General features: G+C 47.0%; 1 protein-coding gene across 2 annotated transcripts in view; it reads left to right on the top strand.

Moving 5' to 3' along the window:
• The window catches only part of KIRREL1 (kirre like nephrin family adhesion molecule 1), a 289,028-nt gene that overhangs the window by 194,908 nt on the left and 68,841 nt on the right, over nucleotides 1–25,279 (top strand). For both annotated transcript variants that reach the window (XM_077464164.1, XM_077464163.1), the window contains exons 2-3: nucleotides 14,653–14,799; nucleotides 22,259–22,408. In XM_077464164.1, coding sequence (XP_077320290.1) covers nucleotides 14,653–14,799; nucleotides 22,259–22,408 — 297 coding nt within the window. The remainder of the gene's footprint in view (nucleotides 1–14,652; nucleotides 14,800–22,258; nucleotides 22,409–25,279) is intronic.

Raw genomic sequence — 25,279 nt, 5'->3', positions numbered from 1 at the left:
CTACCAAATAAATTGTTGGCCAAGAACAACATTCAATAGATATGTAAACCTCACTGACTACATGCTTGCTGTGGGTCCATAACCTCTATATCAGCCTTTCTCAACCTTTTCAACACAGGGGAACCCTTGAAATAGTTCTCTGGTGTTGCTAAAAATTAGAAATCTACAACTCATGATACATTAGTGTGATGGTCAGTGGGAAGAATGGTCCTTACAATTGTGGTCATTGGGTAGAATTACCCCCTTACAGGTAGCTAAAAAGATCAATGGTGTCACTGGAAACTTATCTGAGAGGCAGAAATTGCCCAATGCTGAAGGAACCCCTAGCAACCCCTGGAGGAACCCTAAAGTTCCACGGAACCCTGGTTGAGAATCACTGCTCTAGATAGTAAAACCAAGATAAGAAGGCAAGTCCCGAAAGCTGCACCTTTACAAATGAGCCAGCAATGGTAAAATGAAGCTATCTTGACAGGCTCACTTTAAGTTTCCCTGATGCCTGTTTGAATAGTATGCAGTGATTTTTTCCCGGCACTGGATGCAGAAACCATAAAGAGTTACACCGCCAAGCCAGCATGCCAGGGCTTTGCTTCCGCAGCATTTTCTGTCTTAGTGATTTTTCTTTTCTACAATTAATTTAATTGACTGAGATAGATAAGGAATCGGAGTACGGGGTGCACTTAAAGCATGCTTTTAGTAAATTAAACTTTTCGGGATCTGTAAATTAAAAAAAATCTCTTAGGCTTAACTAGTAGCCTTGGAGAGCTGACAAATGACATAAGCATCTTGTAGAGCTTGGACTAAGAGCAGAGATAAAATACTGGCTATGGCTTATAGCCAGATGGGGCCATAGCATGTGCATTAGGATGGTGGTGTTATCATTTGGAAGCCAAGGATCTGATATCTGATTGCGGCCAAGAAAACTGTTCTATCTGTAAGTGTGAGTGATTATTGCAACTGGTACCATGTGACATTTTTGCTGTTCCGTATTTCCTTCATTGTATTTCATACACTGATTTGTAAAGGCTCCCTCTAGTGGCTTTTTATATAGCAGGGCATATCTTTTGAATCCTTGCCTAAAGAAAACTTGCTACAAGGGTAAGTTTTGGGGACCCAGGGTTGATTTAAGGGTTAAAGAGAAGATTAGTGTTAAGGTTACAGGAAATGCTAGTGTCAGGGTTACGGGGAGGTTTAGTGTTGGGGGTTACATGGAGGGTTAGTTTGAGGGTTATAGAGAAGATTAGTCTTAAGGTTAAACGGAAGGGTAGTGTTGGGGTTACAAGGAGGAATTGTGTTGGGGTTACTGGGAGGGTTAGTTTGAGACTTATGAAAAAGATTAGTGTGATGGCGCGTACACACGATCGGACTTTCCGGCAGACCTGGTCAGGCGGACCGGAATCCGTCGGACAATTTGATCGTGTGGAGGCTCCAGCGGACTTTTTTTTCCCCCAAAAGTCAGAAGGACCCAGAAATAAAAGATGTTTCAAATCTATCCGACGGACTCAAGTCCAACGGACTAAATATGTCTGTGTGCTGGTCCGACGGACCAAATACAATGCAAGGGCAGCTATTGGCTACTGGCTATTAAAGTTCCTTGTTTAGTCCCGTTTACGTCATCACGTTCAAAATGAACAGACTTTTGAATGGACTTAGTCCGGTCGTTTGTGACCAAATATGTTTCATTAAGAAAGTCCGTTGGACCTCTGCCGAAAGTCCGTCGGGAAGACTGTCGGACCTAGTCCGCCGAAAAGTCCGGTCGTGTGTACGCGGCATTGTGATTAAAGGGAAAGCTAGCGTTGGGGAGTTACAGGGAGAGTTCATGTTAGGGTTACATGGGAGGGTTTGTGATAGGGCTAGTGTTAGGGTTACATGAAGGGTTAGTATGCGGATGCTTTAGGATATATGGCATCACCAGGAGCTTCGTGTGAAGCTTACCATTGCTGGCGTCCCAATGCTGAAATCCAATGTATAGACTTATTATTGGTCAGATGTTGGCCCAAACTTTTCCTCTACCATGAAGCATTAGGAAAACCACATTTAGCCTCATTCAGAACTAATTTAGGAACAGGCATATATCTTCCTAGCCCTGGTTTAGCAGACAAGATGTATGCTATATTACCAAAAGTATTAGCCTTTACACGCACATGAACTTTAATGGCATCCCAGTCTTTGTCCGTAGGGTTCAATATTGAGATGGCCCACCCTTTGCAGCTATAACAGCTTCAACTCTTCTGAGAAGGCTGTTCACAAGGTTTTAGAAGGGTGTCTATGGGAATGTTTGACCATTCTTCCAGAGGCGCATTTGTAAGCACATTTGTGAGGTCAGGCACTGATGTTGGATGAGGAGGCCTGGCTCGCAGTCTCCGCTCTAATTCATCCCAAAGGTGTTCTGTCGGGTTGAGGTGCAGGTCAGTTAAGTTCCTCCACCCCAAACTCGCTCATCCATGTCTTTATGGACCTTGCTTTGTGCACTGGTCCAAATCATTTGGTGGAGGGGGGATTATGGTGTGGGGGGTTGTTTTTCAGGGGTTGAGCTTGGCCCCTTAGTTCCAGTGAAGGGAACTCCTGAGGTGTCATTTTGGGCTAACTTTGTGGGAACGGTTTGGGAATGACCCCTTTTTGTTCCAACATGACTGCGCACCAGTGCACAAAGCAAGGTCCATAAAGACATGGATGAGTGAGTTTGGGGTGGAGGAACTTGTCTGGCCTACACTGGCCTCAACCCAATAGAACACATTTGGGATGAATTAGAGCAGAGACTGCGAGCCAGGCCTTTTCGTCCAACACCAGTGCCTGACCTCACAAATGCGCTTCTGGAAGAATGGTCAAACATTTCCCATAGACACACTCCTAAACCTTGTGGACGGCCTTCCCAGAAGAGTTGAAGCTGTTATAGCTGCAAAGGGTGGGCCAACGAAATATTGAACCCTACGGACTCACCCTTGAACCCTGCGTGCCATTAAAGTTCATGTGTGCGTGTAAAGTCATGTGTCCCAATACTTTTGGTAATATAGTGTATGTGCGCATTTGTATATATACAGCATATCCTGTAAATGTACAATATGTAAAGCACTGTGTAAACTGAAGAAAAATTTAATAAATAGACCTTAGTTTCCCTCTAAGCTTTACTGGCTTTTTCTGCTTCCTCTGTCAACCCTTTCCCCCATAAGCATGTATGAAAGACCTGTAATTAGATTGTCAGCTTCTGTGACGAGAAGCTGATTTGGCTGCTGCGCTAATCTCTCCGGCTCTATTGTCTGGTGCGATGCGCGGCTTCCAGCAATATGCAGGTATTAGGCTCTCTCCCAAACCTGCGCTGCCTCCCGGCCTCCTGGGACCCGGGCCCGAAAACAACGGGCCTGAAAACTGGCATCTCTGCCTATTTAAAAATGCTAATGAGGAATTCGGAGGTGCCAAACAATGGAACAGGACAAAGGGGGGGGGGGGGGGCTTCACGTGGGCGATGTGGTGTAATATATCTCCGCCAGCTGACGGAGAATTTGTAAGCCTTATACGGCGATGCTGTGCTGTGCATTCTGTACATTTACAAGTCTGGCAGCTTGTCAGGAAAACGGATCGGCTCAGCCGCCTCTGCCAGAAGCCGTCAACGCATTAGCTGGGCAAGCGGACCAGGCACGCGTATCTGCGACCAAAGCTGCGCCGGAAAGCTCTTGCTGACGGTTTGGCGGCTTCCAAGCTTGCCTGTTGGAGTGCGACTACAAATCCCCACCATCCTAGATGAGACTTCGTAGCGTTCCGTCACTCTCCTACTACGATTAAAGGGAACGGATCAAATCAACCTCAGTAGACGTGTGCAGAACGAAAAAAAAAAAATTGTTGCATTTTGATTCGTTAATTAACTAATTTTGTTTACTTAAATTCATTTCGGAATTTGTCTTGTTTCCTTTTTGTTTATTCGTTTTCGAAGTCTATTAGAGTTTTACGAATTTGACAGAATTGAATTTAACCACTGCAGCTCCCTTAAAGCGGAGTTCCACCCATTTTTTAGTTTGTTAAAAGGCAGCAGCTACAAAAAAAAAGCATAGCTGCTGACTTTTAATAAACCGACACTTACCTGCCCCCACGGTCCAGCGATGTGGCCGCCCAGAGGCTAGCTCCTCTCCCCCTCCTCTCCTTGGCGCCTTCATGGTAACTGTGGGCACCCGGCCGTGACAGCTTACGGCTTCACGGTCGGGTGCGCATTGCGCATGTGCGAGTCGCGCTGCGCTCTCCTATTGGCCAGCCAATCTTTTGGGACCTGAGTTGTGTCCCAGAAGATTGCAGGCAGGGAGGGGCCGCCTAGGGTAAGAGGAGGAGTCGCCTAGATGGCCGAAGATAGGAAGCAGGAAGTGGGACAGGAAATCCCACGAAAAAAAGGGTACACACTCCCCCGCCAAATGTGGCATGTCAGGGGGCAAGGAGTGCTTAAAGCGGAAGTTCCACTTTTGGGTGGAACTCCACTTTAAGGACCAGGCCATGTTTTGCGATACGGCGCAACAATAGAGCTCTCCCTCAACAGTAGATCCCTCCTAGTAGCAATTGACCTAAGCAACAGTAGATCCTCCACCAGCAACAATATACCTCCTCAGCAACACTAGACCCCCCCCCCCCCCCACAACAATAGGTTCCCCAAAACACCATAGATCCCCCAGCAGCCAGCATCAATCAACCCTCCAAAACAAACTAGTACCCTTTGCCATTGCATACATTCTGTGCTGGAGGTGCCGGAAATTCGTCCCCCTGCCTTCCTGCTGGAAAAAAAATAATTTGTATGCCTAATTGCCTAATGTTTAGTTTTTGGCTCCTCTGTAGCAGAGGAATAGTCTGTTTAGTTGCTTTTGGCTGTTTAGTTGCTTTTGGCTGGTTTCTGCTGGTTGCGGGCTCTGCTGCTCTCCCCTGGATTCCAGAAGGTTCCAGAATTTAGTGGGGGAAGAAGGTAGACCCTCACCTGCATATTCATGAGGCCTCAGCCAATCCCTGGTGGGAAGAATGGCCAGTAGGGGGCTGTGGTGTGTATAAATAAGCAGGGGCCTGGAACAGCAGGGTCTTTGTCCTGGGTAGGAGTCCGAGCCTAAGGGATGTGGCTCCCTCGAGCACATAGCTGCAGTTGAGAACAAGGTCAATTGGGTCCCAGCTATGGACAAATAGCGGGAGCAGTCTTAGGGCCTGTGTGCTACATATGTATCATAAAAGGGGGTTCCAAGGGTCCTCTTTCATCAAAGGCTTGTTATCATTGCACGGAGTGTGTATTGGAGAATTGTGTGTATTGGACTGATGAAATTAGAGGGATCCTGAGGGGGAAATAGGATTATCTATCCATATTTTGGTTTGGTTTTACCCTTTTTCCAACAAACCGAGCGGGATCTGGGAAAGGTAGGGGTTTTAGGGTGGGGGAATCATAAAGTGGAGATGCACTTAGAGTTAAGGTTAAAGTTCTTAGGTCAAAGGTCAGTTGGGGTTAGGGTTATGGTTTAGGGTTAGAGTATTAGGGTTAGGGTTTAGAGGTTAGGGGTTAGGTTTTAGGGTTAGGGTTCAGAGGTTAGGGTTTAGAGGTTAGGGTTTAGGGGTTAGGGGTTAGGGTTTTCCCTTAGGGTTTAGAGGTTAGGGTTTAGAGGTTAGGGTTGCGAGGTTAAGGTTTAGGGGTTTCCCTTAGGGTTTAGAGGTTAGGGTTAGGGTTTAGAGGTTAGGGTTTAGAGATTAGGGTTGGGGTTTAGGGTTAGGGTTTAGAGGTTAAGGTTAGGGGTTAGGGTTTTCCCTTGAAGAACAAAAATACATATTTCCTAGTTTATGGGGTCCAGTGTTTTCTGTCTTTCAGCCCAACTTTCTTCTTTATCGTTCAACTCTTGGCTCAAAATTTTACTCATGCGCAGACTTGCCACGGGTTTTTGCCAGGTCTATGAGACCTGGTAGAGCTGCACAGCATGTCTGTGCGTCTGACGGACGAAACATGTTGGATGTTTTTACAGCTGTAATTCAATAAAAGGAAGGCCGCTTTGGTTATGAATAAGCGCTTATGAGCGCAACATGTCAACCTTGTTCTTGTTCCCCCACTAAATGCGATTCTGCCTGTTTTTTTCATATCAATAAAGCGGATCTATTGTGGTGCGGCCATCCGGGATCTCTATTGTTTACTGAGCAGTTTGCAAGCTGGGTGAGCACCCTCTTGGCAGGCGTGTGGGGTGTGTCCACTATTCCTCTTGTGAAAGTCATACTTATGGGTGCAGATCTCCGCGCTTTAATGTCTGTAACCCTTTTAAAGAGAAATCCTTCTCCTCCTGTCCTGGTGATGACCGAGAGAGAGAGGAGACTGAGAAATGATTCCCTCCTGTCTGCAGCAGACTGATGGCATCACCTCAGCCTAGGCCAGTGATGGCGAACCTTGGCACCCCAGATGTTTTGGAACTACATTTCCCATGATGCTCGTGCACTCTGCAGTGTAGTTGAGCATCATGGGAAATGTAGTTCCAAAACATCTGGGGTGCCAAGGTTCGCCATCACTGGCCTAGGCAAAGTCACTGAGTGGAGTTCAAGGATGGCATTTCAGTGGTAAAAGGTGGATCTTTTTTTGAAAAACTATACTGTATATTTTGGAGTTGGGAATGTTTTTTAGGCAGATTTCTAGAGTTACTGAATGTTCCACTTTAAGTGATATTGCAGCTTGATAAATCAAGTCCTTAGTGTATCTGCATATGCGGGTCTGTACTACTAAGCTTGATCCCCAATGTATCATCCTGGGGAACTCTAAGAGGCCATACTTCTAAAAGAGGTTCATAATGTTCCTTTGAATTGGTTTAAATGTTCCAATAACAGAAACTATATTCCCTCCCTGGTGTCCCTAAGTTCCCTCTGATGGGGGTTTCTGCTTCCCCTAATGCCCCCTCTGGGTATGATCCGAGCGGCCATTGTAGAACATAGCCCAATCGATAACGTGTTAGCCTCCAGGCAGCCGAGCAGTCGTTCCCTTTTTAACCTCGGAGACTGAATCAAACTGCAGCTCTCTGGAAACATGACTGCTATCGATCGGCCTGAATGTTTCCCGGCTGGGAGGGGGGGTGACCCTGTTAAGGCCTACAGTTAAAGGCAATTACTCCCCATGGGCAAGACTTTGACGAGGGTTGAGTTTGATGTCTCAGCATGCTATCTGGAATGAGGAGACAGAAGGTTGATGGGGGGAACAGGACTCCTAGATGTGCTCCTTATCCGCAATACTCTCTTTATTTTTTCTATTATTGATCATGCTAAAGTCTCTGTTCACGCTTTCATGAACATTATCAAGGCATTGCTTTCTTCGGTGTCAGTGGAAGATAAAAACTGTGGGGGGACCCTTGCATGATGAAAAACATTCTGGCCATCTTTGATGCCATTTCCATACATATGGACAGTTGACCACTTGTCCCGACTTGGGGTCTAGATGAGCTTGTTGGAAGTCCACCCTTGACTAGTATTACGTAGTTGGTTTCCCTTTGTGGCTATAGCAGTCGCCACTGTTCCACAAAGGCTTTTTACAAAATTTTGGAATGTGTTGGGGGGGGGGGGGGGGGCATTTAACCAAAAGAACATTTGTGTTCAGTAGGGTTGAGGTCAGGAATTTGTGCAGGACACTCCAGTTTCTTCACACCAAACTCACCATACAATGTTTTTTATGGAGTTGGACACCATTTATGAGGTCGGGTACTGATGTTGGAAGAGAAAACCTGGCTCACAGTTGGTGTTCCACTTCATCCAAAGGTGATCAGTAGGTTTGAGGTCAGGGCTATGTTAGCCCTTGTACACACGGTCAGAAAATCCGTCGGAATGTGTCCTATTGGACCGTGTCGTCGGATAATCCGACTGTGTGTGGTATGCATCGGACTGATTCCGTCGGAATATCCGTCGGACCCAATTTTCCAACATGTTGGAAATATTTCCCGACCAACTAGGCCGATCGGACCTAATCCGATCATGTGTAGAGAATTTTGATTGGACCAAATGCCATGCATGCTCAGATCAAATTCCTACATCAAAGCTATTGGCTACTAGCCTGAATGTAGTCCCATCGTAACGAAATTACGTCATCACGTTCTGAAAGATCGGATTTTTCGCCAACTTTGTCCGACCGTGTGTATGCAACGGTTTCGGACAAGATCCGACGGACAAAATCCGACAGGCAAAACCCGACGGATTTGGTTGTGGAAATCTCCGACCGTGTGTACAGGGGCTAAGACATTCAAGTCCCTCCAGACCAAACTCATCATGTCATGTCTTTCTGGAGCTGTCCAATATTTGTGAGAGCAGGTACTGATGTTGGATGAGAAGACTTGGCTTGCAATCAGCCTTCCAATTAATCTCAGAGGTGTTTAAAGTGTAAATTCACCTTTACAGAAAAATATGTAAGGCAAACGTACACAGGACCACCTCCTCACCCCCCCCCCCCACATCCCGCTGATCTGTTGCGCAGTGAGCTCCCATTCTGAGCCCCGGTATAGCCGCCTCAGGGGTCCAGGGCTTAGAAATCCCCTGGCATTCATGCATCTTCTTCCTCGCTAACCGGGTTCTGATTGTTCGGTGCCGACAAATTAGAATGCTCCAAAATGTCCCTCCTGACGGGCTACGTTTTGGAGATTCAGCTGCGGGGATTTCTAAGCTCGGGACCTCTAACGCGGCTATACCAGGGCTCAGAATGGGAGATCGCCGCAATCCAGGTCAGCGGGACGGGGGGGTGAGGAGGGGGTCCTGTGTAAGTTCACCTTACAGATTTTTCTCTAAAGGGTGAACTTACCCTTTAATAGAAGTTAGGGCTCTGTGTAGACTTAAGTTCCTCCACAAAGTCCACACAAAACTGGTCACACCATGTCTTTATGGAGCTGGCTTTGTATACCAGGGCACAGTCATGCTGGGAGAGAAAAGGGTCTTCACTAAACTGTTACTGCAAGGTTGGAAGAACACAATTGCCTAAAATGTCATTGTTTGTTGTACTATTAAGGCCGCGTACACACGGGCGGACTGTTCGCCCAACCTTGTCCGCTGAACAGTGTTTGGGCGGACAGTCCGCTCGTGTGTGGGCTTTCAGCGGCCAGTTTCAGCGGACAGTTGGACGGACAAAGTCTTTCGGAAATTCCGAAAAACTGTCCGCTGAAACTGTGTTTGAGCGAACAGTCCGCCCGTGTGTGGGCCTGTCCGCTGTACTTTCGAAATGAGCGGACTGTTCCCGCTCGGAAAGTCCGCCCATTTCGAGCGCGTGTACAGGTAGGCGGGGCCCGCGAAGGAGACGTCGCGGGCTCCGCCGCCTGGAATGGGCTTAAAGGGGAACCCCAACGCCGAAAAAAAACGGCGTGGGGGTTCCCCCCAAGTCCACACCAGACCCTTGTCCGAGCACGCTACCCGGCCGGCCAGGAAAGGGGGGCGAGCGAGCGCGCCCCCCCTCCTGAGCCGTACCAGGCCGCGTGCCCTCAACATGGGGGGGTGCCTTGGGGAAGGGGGGGCCGCGCGGCCCCCCCACCCCAAAGCACCTTGTCCCCATGTTGATGAGGACAAGGGCCTCTTCCCGACAACCCTGGCCGTTGGTTGTCGGGGTCTGCGGGCGGGGGGCTTATCGGAATCCGGGAGCCCCCTTTAAGAAGGGGGCCCCCGGATACCGGCCCCCCACCCTATGTGAATGAGTATGGGGTACAATGTACCCCTACCCATTCACCTTTGGAATAAAGTACAAAAAAAAACACAACACATGGAAAAAGTATTTTATTGCACAGCTCCGGGGGTCTTCCGTCTTCGGGGGTCTTCTCGCCGGACTCCTCCGCTATGTGTGTGTAGCTCTTTTACTAGCGGAGGAGTCCGGCTTTCTTCCTCCCCGCCGCCGGCCTCTTCTCCCGACTTCGGGGGTCTTGTCCCCCTCTTCGGTTCTTCTGCCGGGCCACCGCGCCTGGTCCGGTGGCCCGGTCTTCTGTCGCCGTCTTCCGTTCTTCTGTCGCCGCCTTCGGTTCTTCTGCCGGGCCACCGCGCCTTCTTGTAGCTCTTTTACAGGCGGTGGCCCGGTCTTCTGTCGCCGTCGCCGCCGCCGCCGCCTTCCGTTCTTGTTCTTCTTCTTGTTCTTCTTCTTGTTCTTCTCCTGGAGATGTTGACTCGACGAGCTCTCCGGCCGGAATGCCAGGGACGCGCTCTGCTGCCACTTATATAGTGACAATGGGGCGGTGTCACATGGTATATGTCACATGGGTTGGTCACATGGTGACCCCGCCCCCTTACGATGTCATAGTCCCCATGTGACATCAACCCATGTGACCAACCCATGTGACATATACCATGTGACACCGCCCCATTGTCACTATATAAGTGGCAGCAGAGCGCGTCCCTGGCATTCCGGCCGGAGAGCTCGTCGAGTCAACATCTCCAGGAGAAGAACAAGAAGAAGAACAAGAAGAAGAACAAGAACGGAAGGCGGCGGCGGCGGCGGCGACGGCGACAGAAGACCGGGCCACCGCCTGTAAAAGAGCTACAAGAAGGCGCGGTGGCCCGGCAGAAGAACCGAAGGCGGCGACAGAAGAACGGAAGACGGCGACAGAAGACCGGGCCACCGGACCAGGCGCGGTGGCCCGGCAGAAGAACCGAAGAGGGGGACAAGACCCCCGAAGTCGGGAGAAGAGGCCGGCGGCGGGGAGGAAGAAAGCCGGACTCCTCCGCTAGTAAAAGAGCTACACACACATAGCGGAGGAGTCCGGCGAGAAGACCCCCGAAGACGGAAGACCCCCGGAGCTGTGCAATAAAATACTTTTTCCATGTGTTGTGTTTTTTTTTGTACTTTATTCCACAGGTGAATGGGTAGGGGTACATTGTACCCCATACTCATTCACATAGGGTGGGGGGCCGGTATCCGGGGGCCCCCTTCTTAAAGGGGGCTCCCGGATTCCGATAAGCCCCCCGCCCGCAGACCCCGACAACCAACGGCCAGGGTTGTCGGGAAGAGGCCCTTGTCCTCATCAACATGGGGACAAGGTGCTTTGGGGTGGGGGGGCCGCGCGGCCCCCCCTTCCCCAAGGCACCCCCCCATGTTGAGGGCACGCGGCCTGGTACGGCTCAGGAGGGGGGGCGCGCTCGCTCGCCCCCCTTTCCTGGCCGGCCGGGTAGCGTGCTCGGACAAGGGTCTGGTGTGGACTTGGGGGAACCCCCACGCCGATTTTTTTCGGCGTTGGGGTTCCCCTTTAAGCTCATTCCAGGCGGCGGAGCCCGCGACGTCTCCTTCGCAGGCCCCGCCTACCTGTACACGCGCTCGAAATGGGCGGATTTGCCTCCTCCTTACGTGGGCGAGTCCGTTCATTTCAAAAGTTGAGCGAACTGTTTGCCCAACCTTGTTCGTCAAACAGTCCGCTCGTGTGTGGGCAAGTCCGCTCATGCAAATTTTGAGCGGACTGTTTGCCCAAACTGTTTGACGAACAAGGTTGGGCAAACAGTCCGCGCGTGTGTACGCGGCCTAACAGTATCCTTCACTGTAAACACCCAAACTCAATATGAACGGGGTCTACAGCAGGGGCATTGCTAGGTCTGCAAAAGATCTGGGGCTAGAGCCCAAAGTACCGTAGTAAAGGAAGTCATACGCTTGGGAGGGCATACACATGTATATACAGTAATATACTGTACGTGTGTATGTGTGTGTGCATATGTCCTCAGAGAGCCCCCCACTTTCATCAGGGTCCCCAGAGAGCCCCCCCTTGCATCAGGGTCCCCAGAGAGCCCCCCACTTGCATCAGGGTTCCCAGAGAACCTGCCCCTTAAAATCAAGTCCCCAGAGAGCCTCCACTTACATCAGGGTCCCCAGAGAGCATTCCCTATGCATCAGGGTCCCCAGAGAGCCCGCCCTTAAAATCAGGGTCCCCAGAGAGCCTCCACTTACATCAGGGTCCCCAGAGAGCCTCCCCTTTAAAATCAGGGTCCCCAGAGAGCCTCCCCCTTGCATCAGGGTCCCCAGAGAGCCTCCCCTCCCCTTGGGGACCCCTGCAGAGACTCTGGGCTATGGGCCCCAGATTCGGGGCTATGGCTCCAAAAGCCACCCCCTAGCGATGCCACTGGTCTACAGACATTTGGCCGAATATTGTATGCTTTACTGTCAATGTGCCTCCTGGGCAAAGTCTATCTTTGGAAATATGGAGAAAAATCATAACTTCAGGATCCCAATTATATGTCCTACATAAATGTCTTCCTTTCCTCTTTTAACTGCAACAGGGACTGGGCTGGGGGTTTGGAAGAAGAAGCAGTGGCCTTGGGCACTAATGCACCCAAAGGGCAGAACCTGCAACCCATGCTGCTGAAATATTTTACAGCTTGTATGCGTAGGAGGTCCTCTTTGGCCTCTTTGCCTTGGGTTCTAAAGGACCTTGTCCTGCACATTGACTGCAACCCTCCTCCGAGACGGCAGGACTGAGAGAGCTGAGGCTACTAGGGAGTCCAGGAGGGGACTGAAGGGATTCTGTAAGTCTTGAAAGAGTGAGAGAGCCTGGGGTCCCCTATCTAGGGGTCAGGAGGGGGCTCATGCAGCAAGGTGCTGTAACTAAGGCTGAGTGAACCAGGAGAGCCAAAGAGTTGTGTCTGAGGGACCAGAGCCAAGAGCAGCAGTACCGCTAAACCAGTATAAAATATATATATATATATATATATATATATATATAAAAAAAAAATATATATATATATATATATATATATATATTTTGTATATGTCCATTTTCATTATATCTGACTGTTTAGAAATCTCATGTTTGGAACTTAACTCAATTTCCAGTACAATCTCTCCGTACATGAACAATTCTCTATAGAGTCTTAAAGGGACGTTGGCGTGACACATTAGATTTAGCGGTCTTCTGGCGAGCGCGCTAATTTCATGTGTGACTGTGTTGTGTAGGGGAGCGTAGAATACGTTAACAACTTATTAAAACGCGATAAGAAGATCAATCATTTTCGCAACACTTGGTTTACCTTTAATTCGCCGGCGACCTTAGGTGCCCCTCATTCCAAACTTACGGCAGAGCGCGTGTCACGATATGGATTATATATCCGCTGAAGCGCTTGGTTTGCTCTGCAGGCTGCAACGTCTATTATTTATCATATGAAACATGCCACTTTTTTCCCCACGGCATGGTACATTAGCTTTCAGCTAAGTAAAATTGGCGTGATCGTTTTGGGTACGGTAATAATATTAAAAATAAAGGGAGATGATATTATCATATCGGAAAAAATATATATGTATTAGACTAATACAACCTGATGCTAATGTATTATCCCAAAAAGGAATCCTCATCTAAATCCTAAATTAAAGCTGAACTCTGTAAAGGCCTGGATGGGGCCTAGTTGATTGAGTCAGCCCTGGCTTCTTATAGGTCTTTGATACACCAACAGCCAGATCTCTCTGTCAGAAGTTTAAACTTTGTTCCTGTCCACATGGGAGTTTTGGGTAACCCTACTCAACTTGTTGTCTTCCAGCTTCCCTTGTTACATTTGCCAGAATATAAAATGAATAAAAAAATATCCAACGGGAATGGTGGAACCCCTCATAATGGGCCTAGTAGGTGTACAGACCCGGGAACTCAGCACTGGGATGGTGGGAACCCCTCATAATGGTCATAGTAGGTGTACAGACCCGGGAACTCAGTACAGGGAATGGTGGAACCCCTCATAATGGGCACAGCAGGTGTACAGACCCGGGAACTCCGCACTGGGATGGTGGGAACCCCTCATAATGGGCACAGTAGGTGTACAGATCCAGGAACTCAGCACAGGGATGGTGGGAACCCCTCATAATGGGCACAGTAGGTGTACAGACCCGGGAACTCAGCACTGGGATGGTGGGAAGACCTCATAATGGTCATAGTAGGTGTACAGACCCGGAAACTCAGTACAGGGATGGTGGGAACCCCTCATAATGGTCATAGTAGGTGTACAGACCTGGGAACTCAGTACAGGGATGGTGGGAACCCCTCATAATGGTCATAGTAGGTGTACAGACCCAGGAACTCAGCACAAGGATGGTGGGAAGACCTCATAATGGTCATAGTAGGTGCACAGACCCGGGAACTCAGTACAGGGATGGTGGGAACCCCTCATAATGGTCATAGTAGGTGTACAGACCCGGGAACTCAGCACAGGGATGGTGGGAAGACCTCATAATGGACACAGCAGGTGTACAGACCTGGGAACTCAGCACAGGGATGGTGGGAACCCCTCATAATGGTCATAGCAAGTGTAAAGACCTGGGAACTCAGCACTGGAATGGTGGGAACCCCTCATACTGGTCACAGCAGGTGTACAGACCCAGGAAGGCAGCACAGGGAACATGGGAACACCTCATAATGGGCACAGCAGGTGTACAGACCCAGGAAGGCAGCACAGGGAACATGGGAACACCTCATAATGGGCACAGTAGGTGTGCAGACCCCAGATCTCAAGATAGATAGATAGGTTTTGGTGGCTACTGTATATGGCCTAAGATTGGGAGGTTCTGCGCTCGCTCTGATAGCTCTGGAAGTCTCTGGCTCCCTTGCTGTGATTTCCGGCATCTCATTCCTGAATTATAGAACATTTCACATCCTTCTATTATTAATCAAAACTCATCATTAATATTCATTACAATGTCAGCCTATTTTAATGAAAAAAAACTGCATAATTGACCCTTCCATTTTTCTTCTTTAATTACAGCCGTGCAGTCTCGTTTCCTCCAGGAGCCAGCCGACCAGACGGTGGTGGCGGGGCAAAAAGTGGTTTTGACGTGCGTGGTGCTGAACTACTCCGGAATCGTGCAATGGACGAAAGATGGCCTGGCCCTGGGACTGGGGAACCTAAAGAGTAAGATTTCTGTTCCTCCTTCTATTATGTGTCCCGGGGGGGGGGGGGGCGGTGGCTATTCAATAAAGCAAAGGGCAAAGTCCAGTGATCCACAGACGGGCACAGAATCACAAATCATCCTCATTTGGCTTTCTCATTAAAAATTGATTGGCTGGTGGGTAGCAACATTTCTCTTATTGTCAACGTACTTTACACTGCTTTGTCATCTTACTCAAAAGCTTTGCAACCAGTGGCGGCTGATACTAATAAATATTTTTTTTTTAGGGGGGGGACTGCAAACAAACCTCACCCCCTCACTCACATGATTAATTCGCTATTGTCACACAAGTGGGTGGGCACAGGGCGCAGTGCTCTGCGCCCCAAGCCGACCCTTTTTTCAAGTCAATTAGAGCCTTAGGCTCTAGTCATGTGCTTCCCAAAAAAAAAACCCCCATTGAAATGTATGTGTCCGGCACCTTGCATGGAGGAGCATGGATTGGGGGGGGGCGGAACCCCTGCACCCCATAATGTACGGGCCACCACTGATTGCAATGCTTATGGAAGCCATATCATCTAAAGTGCTTATGCTATTCCATTGATACCGATGATGGGACACTATTCCTCCCACTGATACCAATGATAGGGCACTATTCCTCTCAGTGACACCAATGATGGGCACTATACCTCCCATTGATACCAATAATGGTGCACTGTTTCTTCTATTGATACCAATGATGGGACACTATTCCTCCTACTGATTCTAATGATGGGACACTATTTCTCCCGCTGATACCAATGATGGGACACTATTCCTCCCACTGATACCAATGATGGGACACTATTCCTCCCACTGATACCAATAATGGGACACTATTCCTCCCATTGATACCAATGATGGGACACTATTCCTCCCACTGATACCAATGATGGGGCACTATTCCTCCCACTGATACCAATGATGGGACACTATTCCCCCCACTGATACCAATGATGGGACACTATTCCTCCCACTGATACCAATGATGGGACACTATTCCTCCCACTGATACCAATGATGGGACACTATTCCTCCCACTGATACCAATGACGGGATACTCATGCCAGGACATTTTCTACTCCTACTGACCACAGTCCAGCCCCCCCCCCCAATGTCTGAAGGACAATACACTGGCCATTTTTTTCTTAGAAAGTTTGGAGACCCCTGAAGTAGAGTATAGCCCCCGAAACGAGTTGGCTATTATACACATTTCTACAATTTATCTTTTGGATTTGAATGTTATGTGAAGTTTCAACACTAGATTTACCAATCTCAACCCAAGGTTAATTATGGACAACCATTGGCGTGTGGAAAATTCCTGCCCAATATTCTCCACAGTCACACCACCATCTTGGATGGCATCATTCGACCAAGCCTAAAGTTTTCAGCGCCTTCAACCCAATCTTTGATATTTTTGACTGAGCTGTGTGTTATACTCACAGCTGTCTCTAAAATCAGCTTTTATATACTTCTCAGTCAATGGGCTGCCTTGCTGACTACACTTGGAAATGATAAACCATAAAAGGGAAGAAGGCTGAGGATGCCGCTGAAGATGGTTTTAAAAAGCCAACACTATATCAGCCAGCCAACTTTTTTTTTTGAAAAGGGAACAATTTTCAGGTTCATTTTGTGTGTGGCACCATATAAATGGCTCCCATTTGCTACCCATAAAGGTAATATCAAACATTCCCTTACACAACCCATTGCAAACCGACAATACCCTCCCAGCTTCCCAGCTGCGGTTATTTGTCCTGCGTGTGGGCTGATTGCTGACGTCACTCTTTAGACCGGCTGTCCTCGTAAGCCCCCGTTACCTATCTGCCACATCTGGACAGGCGCTTTAAATCTTTTGCATCCATCCATCGTAGGCCTCTGCCACCGCTCTGGAAACCACAGGCAGCAATTTATTCCCCAGCCTTGCAGGCCGGCCCGGATTCTGCTGACTAACCAGGATCCCTGCAAATACTTCATTTTGTTGGCACTCTATCCACACGTTGATGGATGTCAAGGAGGGCCTGGCTGCTCGAAGCTGAGGAGGTGGCCAAACGGGGATAGCAGATAACAGGAGCGGGTCAGACACGGGGGGGGGGGCCTGGCCGATCACCGCCAACCTAATAGCACACTTGAGGCGTACACCCTTGTTTCGCAATCAACGTCACAGTAAAAGAAAGGAGCAAAAAGTCAAAATCGGCTTAGGAGGGCCCCATTTTTGCTGTCAAGTTTTGGTGAGGCTTTTTATGTTTGGTAAATTTGGAAATTAGTTACTTACCTGCCCATTAATTGTGCCCAGGGACAAGGCGATGTGGGCAGGAGGGGCGGCTGCCCTGGGCACTGTGGTATCATGTGAGATAGGAGACCATTGTGAGGAGATTGGGGAGGGGGGGATTGGTGTTGGAAGGGGGAATTTGGGGGGCGGCAGGGTGTAAGAATTGTTCTAGGAGGTGAATTTTGGGAGCAGGGTGCTGGGAGCGGTGATTTAGGGGGATCTGTGTTTGGAGGGGGAATGAGGGAAGAGGATGTGTGCTTGAAGAGGTGATATGGTAGAGGGGGGATAATTGTGATAGCAGGGGATTTTATTTGGGGGGGGGGTGGGGGGGATTTGTGCTAATAGGGATCATTAGGGGGGTATTTGTGCTAAGTGGGGGGATTGGAGGAAGAGTATGTGTACTTGGAGGGCACATTTTAGGAGTAGAGAATTTGTGCTAGGAGGGGTGTCTTTTTTTGGGTGGGAGGGCATTTGTGCTGGGGGGGATTTCAGCAGGGGGTGGATTTGTACTGCGAGGAAGAGGAATTTATGCTTTGGAGGGTAATCATGCTGATTAATGCTTAGTTTTGAGCAATTGGGGGATTTTTGCTGACACATAATGCTCAGGCATCTTGGGATGGGGGCACAGTTTGGCATGTTTGCCCTGGGCCCTAGATGTCTTTGTCCCAGCATGGAGTGTATATAAAGCCCAATTTTTTTTTTCTTAAAGCTGAATTCCATGAGTAAAAAGTGAATACACACTATGAGTTAAGTCTAAGAAGGTGCATGACATCTCCTGGGCTTATCTCTATTATTTACATCTGACAGTTTTATTGCACTCCCAGTAGATGGTTATCTGTATTTCCGAAAGTGAACTTTGATGCTTCAGGTCTAAGCATCTTCAACAACATTAGAGCTGGTGCAGCTCCTTCTGCCCAATCACAGAAGCCTTTGTATTATGTGACCTCATTCACATATACAAAGGCTTCTCTGAATGGGCAGCGGAGGGGAGGGGCAGGCATAGCAGCTCTGTGTGCCTCTCTCTCCTCTCTCACAGCTCCCAGTGTCAATGTAATCAATGTAGACTCCAACAGAGTCACAAACCTGTCAAATATAAATAATAGAAATAGGTTTGGGAGATGTCATGCACCTCCTTGGAATTAAGTCATTACGTGCCAGCACTTTGTACAAAGTGGCTGAATTCCTGTAATTCAGCTTTAAATGTAAGAGTGGGGAGGGATTAGAGCCACGTGCTATCTGGAAAGGTTTACCTTCTCTATTCTGGTGACTATTGACAGGAAGGGATTGGAAATGCAGAATTTTACAGAGAGAAATCGTCCAATGGGGACATCTATGCGGGTGACAACTAAGATGAGATTTACACTACTTTGGAGACTTTTGTTCTCAATTCCTACTGTGTCTCCAGGACTTGGACACAGATGGTTGATTAGGTGTTAACATTTTCTACACTATCCAAAACAAAAAGAAAAGTTTGGGCTTTGAATGCACTTTAAGGCAGCCATTTTCAACCAAGATTCCATGGAACCCTACGGTTCCTCCAGAGAATTCTAGAGGATCTTTGAGCTGTCATTGTTTGACCTCCCATTTATTGGTACCTGTATGGTTTCTGAGCCAAAGCCACTTGGCACAGTGACACCAGAGATCTTTTTTGGCTGTCTGTAAAGATGGCATTTAGACCTTCACCATAAGGGGGCGGGGGCAGGGGGGTGTATTCTTCCAACTGGCCAGAAATATATGGGGCATTTGTTAATTGACCCCAATAGAGGTTTAGGTTTTAGCAGGTGTTCCTTGAGATCTGAAAATCATTTCAAGGGTTCCACTGGCGTAAAACGGTTGAGAAAGCCTGCTTTAAGGGCGTTCAACAGAGTTGCCCAACGAAGGAACAAGGCCATTTGCATGAGGTCCTATGGCTTCAGTTCACACCAGTCCAACTGCTTCTGCTGGTCTTCCAGATTAAAAAATCCACCATTTAGTTATCCTTCTGTAAAGTTGGCCATACTTGGGCTGACTAAAAAAAATCCATGGATTTCTTCACCCATGTGTGAATGGAGGAATCTCCTGCTGCCAGCTGTGGGTATTGGCTGTCACTCAGAATACCTGAACAGTGACTTCATCTGATTGGATATATTCATTACTTTTTCCACCCGGCTTCTTTGGTTTCTTGATCAAAATTTTTTGGGCTTTGAAAATACTTGAAGGGCTTGTTAAGACCAGCCCTGTTGGGTTGTGTTAAGCAGCATTGCCTAACAAAACGAATAAGGAATGAAGGTCTTATGGTTTCAGTTCACACTGGTCCTGCTGGTCATCTGGGTTGAAGGACTCACCATTCAACTCTCCTTCTGTAAAGTTGGCCATACTTGGGCTGATAAAACAAAATCCATGGGTTCCTCCACCCATGCATGGATGGAGGAATCTCCTGCTGGCAGAATACCCAACAGTGACTTCATCTGATTGGATATATTCATTTATTTTTTCAACCCGGCTTCTTCGATTACTTTGTTGAGACAAATGGTGTTGGCAGGTCCACCCATGGTTTGAATTGTCTGAAATTCGAGCCACTTATGGCCAGATTAAGTTGAGGGTGTCTCGTTCCTGTCCACTGTGGGCACATCATTGTGTTGTCCTATGCTCTCATTATGACGGCCCTTTTCAGTACAGGACCAAGGGCCCGCCACTGCCAGAAAAAAAAGAAGTGGACCTTGTCCATCATCCAAGAAGAAGACATCCCCAAGAGGGACGGGAGGGCTTTAAAGTACCTCACCTACAATTTCAAGGCCAGAAACTAAGTTCCAGTGAATAGTCCTTGGTTGACCTCAAACACGGTATATGACAATACACTTTTTGTGAGTTTATATTTGACGTGAGCGCATTAAAATTTGGTGAACATCTGAAGCCATCAATGAACAGGTATTGCTGCATTGTTACACCCGAGTTTCTAGTCTACATTATTTTGACTTGTGTAGGAGCATCCACAAGCCCCAGAGGGGAGTTTCCCACGCCTTCTGTTTCACTTTGAAAATATTTCCCACATGAAAGCTTTGGAGGTGTTGCCTCGGTTAGGGGTATTCCTGACGTCCTCCCAAAGGGCGTCTCGTATAAACATCCCATCTGACTCATAGCTTTGAGTAAACACTTTGAATGCTGGTGGACCCAACCATGTTCTGAGTCCACTCATCAACCTACCCCAACAGACAGGAGGGGGGGCCATTGACAAGAAAGCTTCCTGAGTATTCACTTAAATTCATTGGTGTGCCACGTGGATGGGCAAAAAAGGTCATACGATATCTAAGCTGGCCAGAACTGTGACCGACAAGCTCATGGCCAACCGAGAGCCTGTAGGACAGGCTGATTACATCATCACTGTGCAGCCAATCACAGTGTAGTATAATCTGCAGCCTGCCCTAATGGCTCCTGGAGTCCTGCCCTATTGGCCTTCCTGAGTATTAACTTGAATTTATTGGCGTGGCACCTGGATGGGCAGAAATGGTCATACGATGGCTAAGCTGGCCAGAACTGTGACCGATAAGCTCATGGCCAGTTGGGAGCCAGTAGGACAGGAGGGAGGGCCATTGACAAGAAAGCTTACTGAGTATTCACTTAAATTCATTGGTGTGCCACGTGGATGGGAAAAAAGGGTAATACGATGACTAAGATGGCCAAAACTGTGACCGACAAGCTCACGGCCAACAGAGAGCCTGTAGGACAGGCTCCTGATTTCATCATCACTGTGCAGCCAATCACGGCGGAGTATAATCTGTAACCTGCCCTAATGGCTTCTGGAGTCCTGTCCTAATGGCCTTCTTGAGTAATCACTTGAATTGGTCCGCTTAAAGGGCCAGCGGCAAGGGGTTAAAAAGAAACATTCTTATATGTTGTAACAACACATTTGCACTGCCACTATAGAAAGCACCCCAGCATGTTACGCCCCCTTTTAAATTGGCCATCACTCTGGAGGCCATTAGAACAGGTTCCCAGTTATATGCCACTGTGATTGACTGCAGAGTGGTGATGTAACCAGGAGACTGTCCTACTGGCCCCCAAGGGCTCATTCGCACTTGAGGTTGAGGGGCAGTAGAACCTCATGCTTGAGCTGCATTTTAACTGGCCTCAAACCACTCTCCCTTAGCTTTATAGGCAGCAGCATTGGGGGGAGGGGTTAAACAAGCTGAGGCAGGAATTATACCCCCCACGTTGCTTTCAGTGGGCATTGTGCCCAACAATGGTGGTCTATTCAATAGAATTGGGCCGTTCTGCAAGCTCCCCACCTCCCTGGTTTGTTGGAAATGATTGACCCTGATAGGCTGCACTATCACTTATGGCATGCTAAAATGAGCCACACTAACGTTTGAGAGTCCACTTTAGCATGCCGGTCAGCATTATCAGCAGGGGGTTTAGCACGTCCTCAGTTACCGACAACATGGCGGAACACTTGTCGCAGGCAGGATGGCGAGGAGTTTGGGTGAAGGGACAGGTTGACATGACCATTAAACGGGCGATAAAATCTCAGGACGGTTCCCAGCAGCCTCGGCCAGATCTCACACTATCTGGTAGACGTCGGATGAATGTAAAACCTCGTCCATTGTGAGCTCCTGCTTTGCTGACGTCGGCAGGATTGTTCTGTCCCCGGTCAAGCAACTGGGATTGTATGTCAGACTGGAACAACACCATCACCTATGGGAGCCGGAGAGAACTGCAACCTATGAGAGCAGATACAGGAGAGATGCAGATATATATATATATATATATATATATATATATATATATATATATATAGTATATATATTCAGTATATATATATATATATATAAAAATACCATCTGCTACAATGGAGTGTTCCTTTAAAAGAATGGAAGAGGGCGGGGCAGTACTTTGGACCAATTAGCTGCTTTGCATTCACACGCTTAGCCAAAGAAGAGAAAGCAGCGGGATGACCCAGTCAGCCTCCTGCTGCTCTTTAACTGTCCAATCACAGGCTGGGGGCGGGGAGGTGACCAGACTTTGTTGTGTATCTGTAGCAGAGAAAAGTCTGGTCCCCAGGCTGGCTGGCAGTGTAAATCATAGGACTGGATGGACAAAGACACAAATCCAGCTCCTCGTGTATATATATATACTGTATATATATATTTGACCTAAAATTTTGGAATTATGTGCAAATTCTGTCTTTTTTTTTTCTGTAGTCTGGCCTCGCTATCAGGTGGTGGGAAACGTGGATTCCGGCCAGTACAACCTGGAGATCACCAACGCCAGCATCTACGATGATGCCAACTTCGAGTGCCAAGCAACGGAGGCCGCTCTACGGTCCAAAGGAGCCAAGCTGACCGTGCTGAGTAAGGATTCCATTATTTTTATTGGTATTGATGTATTGGTACTGATTTATTGGTACTCATCTATTGGTATTGATAAGGATGTATTGGAATTGATACTGATATATTGATATTGGTACTGATGTATTGCTATTGATACTGATTTATTGGTATTGATACCTATGTATTTGTACTGATGTATTGATGTATTGATGTATTGATGTATGGGTATTTGTATGGGTATTTGTTACTGGTGTCTTGGTACTGATGTATTGGTATTGGTTCTGATGAATTGGTATTGATACTGATGTATTGGTATTGATACTGATGTATTGGTATTGATACTGATGTATGGGTATTGTTATTGATATGGATATATTGCTATTGATACTGATGTATTGGTATTGATGTATGGGTATTTGTTACTGGCGTCTTGGTACTGATGTATTGGTATTGGTATATTGGTATTGGTACTGAAGAATTGGTATTGATACTGATGTATTGATACTGATACTGATGTATTGATACTGATACTGATGTATTGATACTGATGTATTGGTATTGATACTGATGTATTGGTATTGATGTATTGATGTATGGGTATTTGTTACTGGTGTCTTGGTACTGATGTATTGGTATTGGTTCTGATGAATTGGTATTGATACTGATGTATTGGTATTGATACTGATGTATGGGTATTGTTATTGATATGGATATATTGCTATTGATACTGATGTATTGGTATTGATGTATGGGTATTTGTTACTGGCGTCTTGGTACTGATGTATTGGTATTGGTATATTGGTATTGGTACTGAAGAATTGGTATTGATACTGATGTATTGATACTGATACTGATGTATTGATACTGATACTGATGTATTGATACTGATGTATTGGTATTGATACTGATGTATTGGTATTGATGTATTGATGTATGGGTATTTGTTACTGGTGTCTTGGTACTGATGTATTGGTATTGGTACTGATGTATTGGTATTGATCAATTGGTACTGATGCATTGACTTTATTGTATTGGGACTGATGTACAGTATTGGTATTGCTACTGATGTATTGTTATTGATATATTAGTACTGATGTATTGGTATTGTTTACTGTATTGGTATTATTGTATTGTAATTGATGTAGAAGTATTGATGTATTGGTATTTGTATTGATACTGACGTGTTGATACTGATGTATTGTTATTGATGTATTGGTATGGGTACTTATGTACTTGTATTGGTATTGATGTATGGGTATTAATGTATTTGAATTGATGTATGGGTGTTGGTATTGATACTAATGTATTGGTATTGATGTATTGGTACTGATCTACTGGTATTGTTATTGATACTGATATATTGGTATTGATACTGATATATTGGTATTGGTAATGATGTATCGGTATTGATACTGAAGTTAGAAGCTGATTGGCTACCATGCACAGCTGCACCAAATTCTTAGTGCTCCAGTTTTAGTAAATCTCCCCCCTTGGTGTCATCTAGTGGCAAAAAGCAGTATTTCCACATTAAATCAATGAAAAGCATTCGGCCAGCACAGGAAATCGCGTAATAACATTTGTTCTTTTTGCATTTGGCCACTATATGGTGCTGGGTATCATGGGAAATAAGATACTTAAATACATAAAAACAATGCAATTGCATAAGAAAAGACTCATACAGTACAGTCCTTAAAGGTAAAGCACGATCGTGTGGCTCCCAACATGTTTTGCCCTAAAATGGGGCTTCCTCAGGGGACGCTGTCCAATTGAATATCAGCGCCTTCCCAAGATACTGCATATTGCACTTGATAATGGTTCAGGGGGTCAGGCAGACAACATTAGACCAAAAGACCGGACTGCAGGCAATCACAGGAGGCATAAAAGGATGTTTCGGATGAGCCCCCAATTGTTTTTCGGACGAGCCCCCAATTGTTTTTCGGGCGAGCCCCCAATTGTTTTTCGGACGAGCCCCCAATTGTTTTTCGGACGAGCCCCCAATTGTTTTTCAGACGAGCCCCCAATTGTTTTGCTTGCGTCTATCTAGTTTAACAAATGCAACACAAAGGACCAGAGAGTCTAGTTTGAAAAAAAAGATGAACACGAGAATGAGAGACTCCTATTTGGGGACACTCAGCACATGATCTGAGGTCCTGTAAGGAATGTGTGTCTCTCCTTGTGGTTTCCATCTTTTTCTATTTAAAACAGAAAGCACCACATTTGGCCAGTAGATGGTGCTAAGTATCCTATAAAATAGTGCCATCTAGCTGCAAAAAGCTGTATTTCCACTTTAAATCAATGAAAAGCATTTGTCCAGCACAGGAAATAACCTAAGAACATTTGTGTTTTTTTTATTTTTTTATTTTTTTTGTGCAACGATTGTACATGCACTTTCGCTTGTCGAATATTTTATAAATATAACTCTTAAATTAATTTAATTGAAAAATAAAATACATTTAATGATGCATTAATGAACACAGAGCTGCATAAACGTGGGCCTTTTAGTTCTGGCGTCTTGGTGACGGGTTCGCTTTAATCGGTCGGTGCTTGGTACAAAACCTTGCTGGGTTCTCACACTGTGGAGTTTATACAGAGGAGGTGCAGCCTCCTCTATGCGGAATGTTTATATACCATTGTTGGGAGCAGCGGCGGACTTGCAGCAACCTGTTAGCAGGTAATCAGCAGCCAGCCAGGCAGGGCGAGCTGGGAGTGCGTGTCCTCCAGATTACAAAGGAAGGATAGAGAGGGAGACAATTGCGCTCTTGTGAAAGCTTTCTCCTGCGTGAAATCCCTTGATTTTGTTTTCTCACCTATTTGGCTCCGAGCAAGTCCCAGCAGCCAGGAGTCTAATTACCGGCACCTCGCTGCCCTGCGTGATACTAATGAAGGCAGAGC

The sequence above is a fragment of the Lithobates pipiens genome, unplaced genomic scaffold (assembly GCF_037356315.1).
Source record: "Lithobates pipiens isolate NorthernLeopardFrog02 unplaced genomic scaffold, aLitPip1_a1.2 Scaffold_30, whole genome shotgun sequence".
Taxonomy (NCBI): Eukaryota; Metazoa; Chordata; class Amphibia; order Anura; family Ranidae; genus Lithobates; species Lithobates pipiens.
The sequence above is the reverse complement of the archived record's forward strand: the minus strand, read 5'-3'. Positions and strand labels throughout refer to the sequence as shown.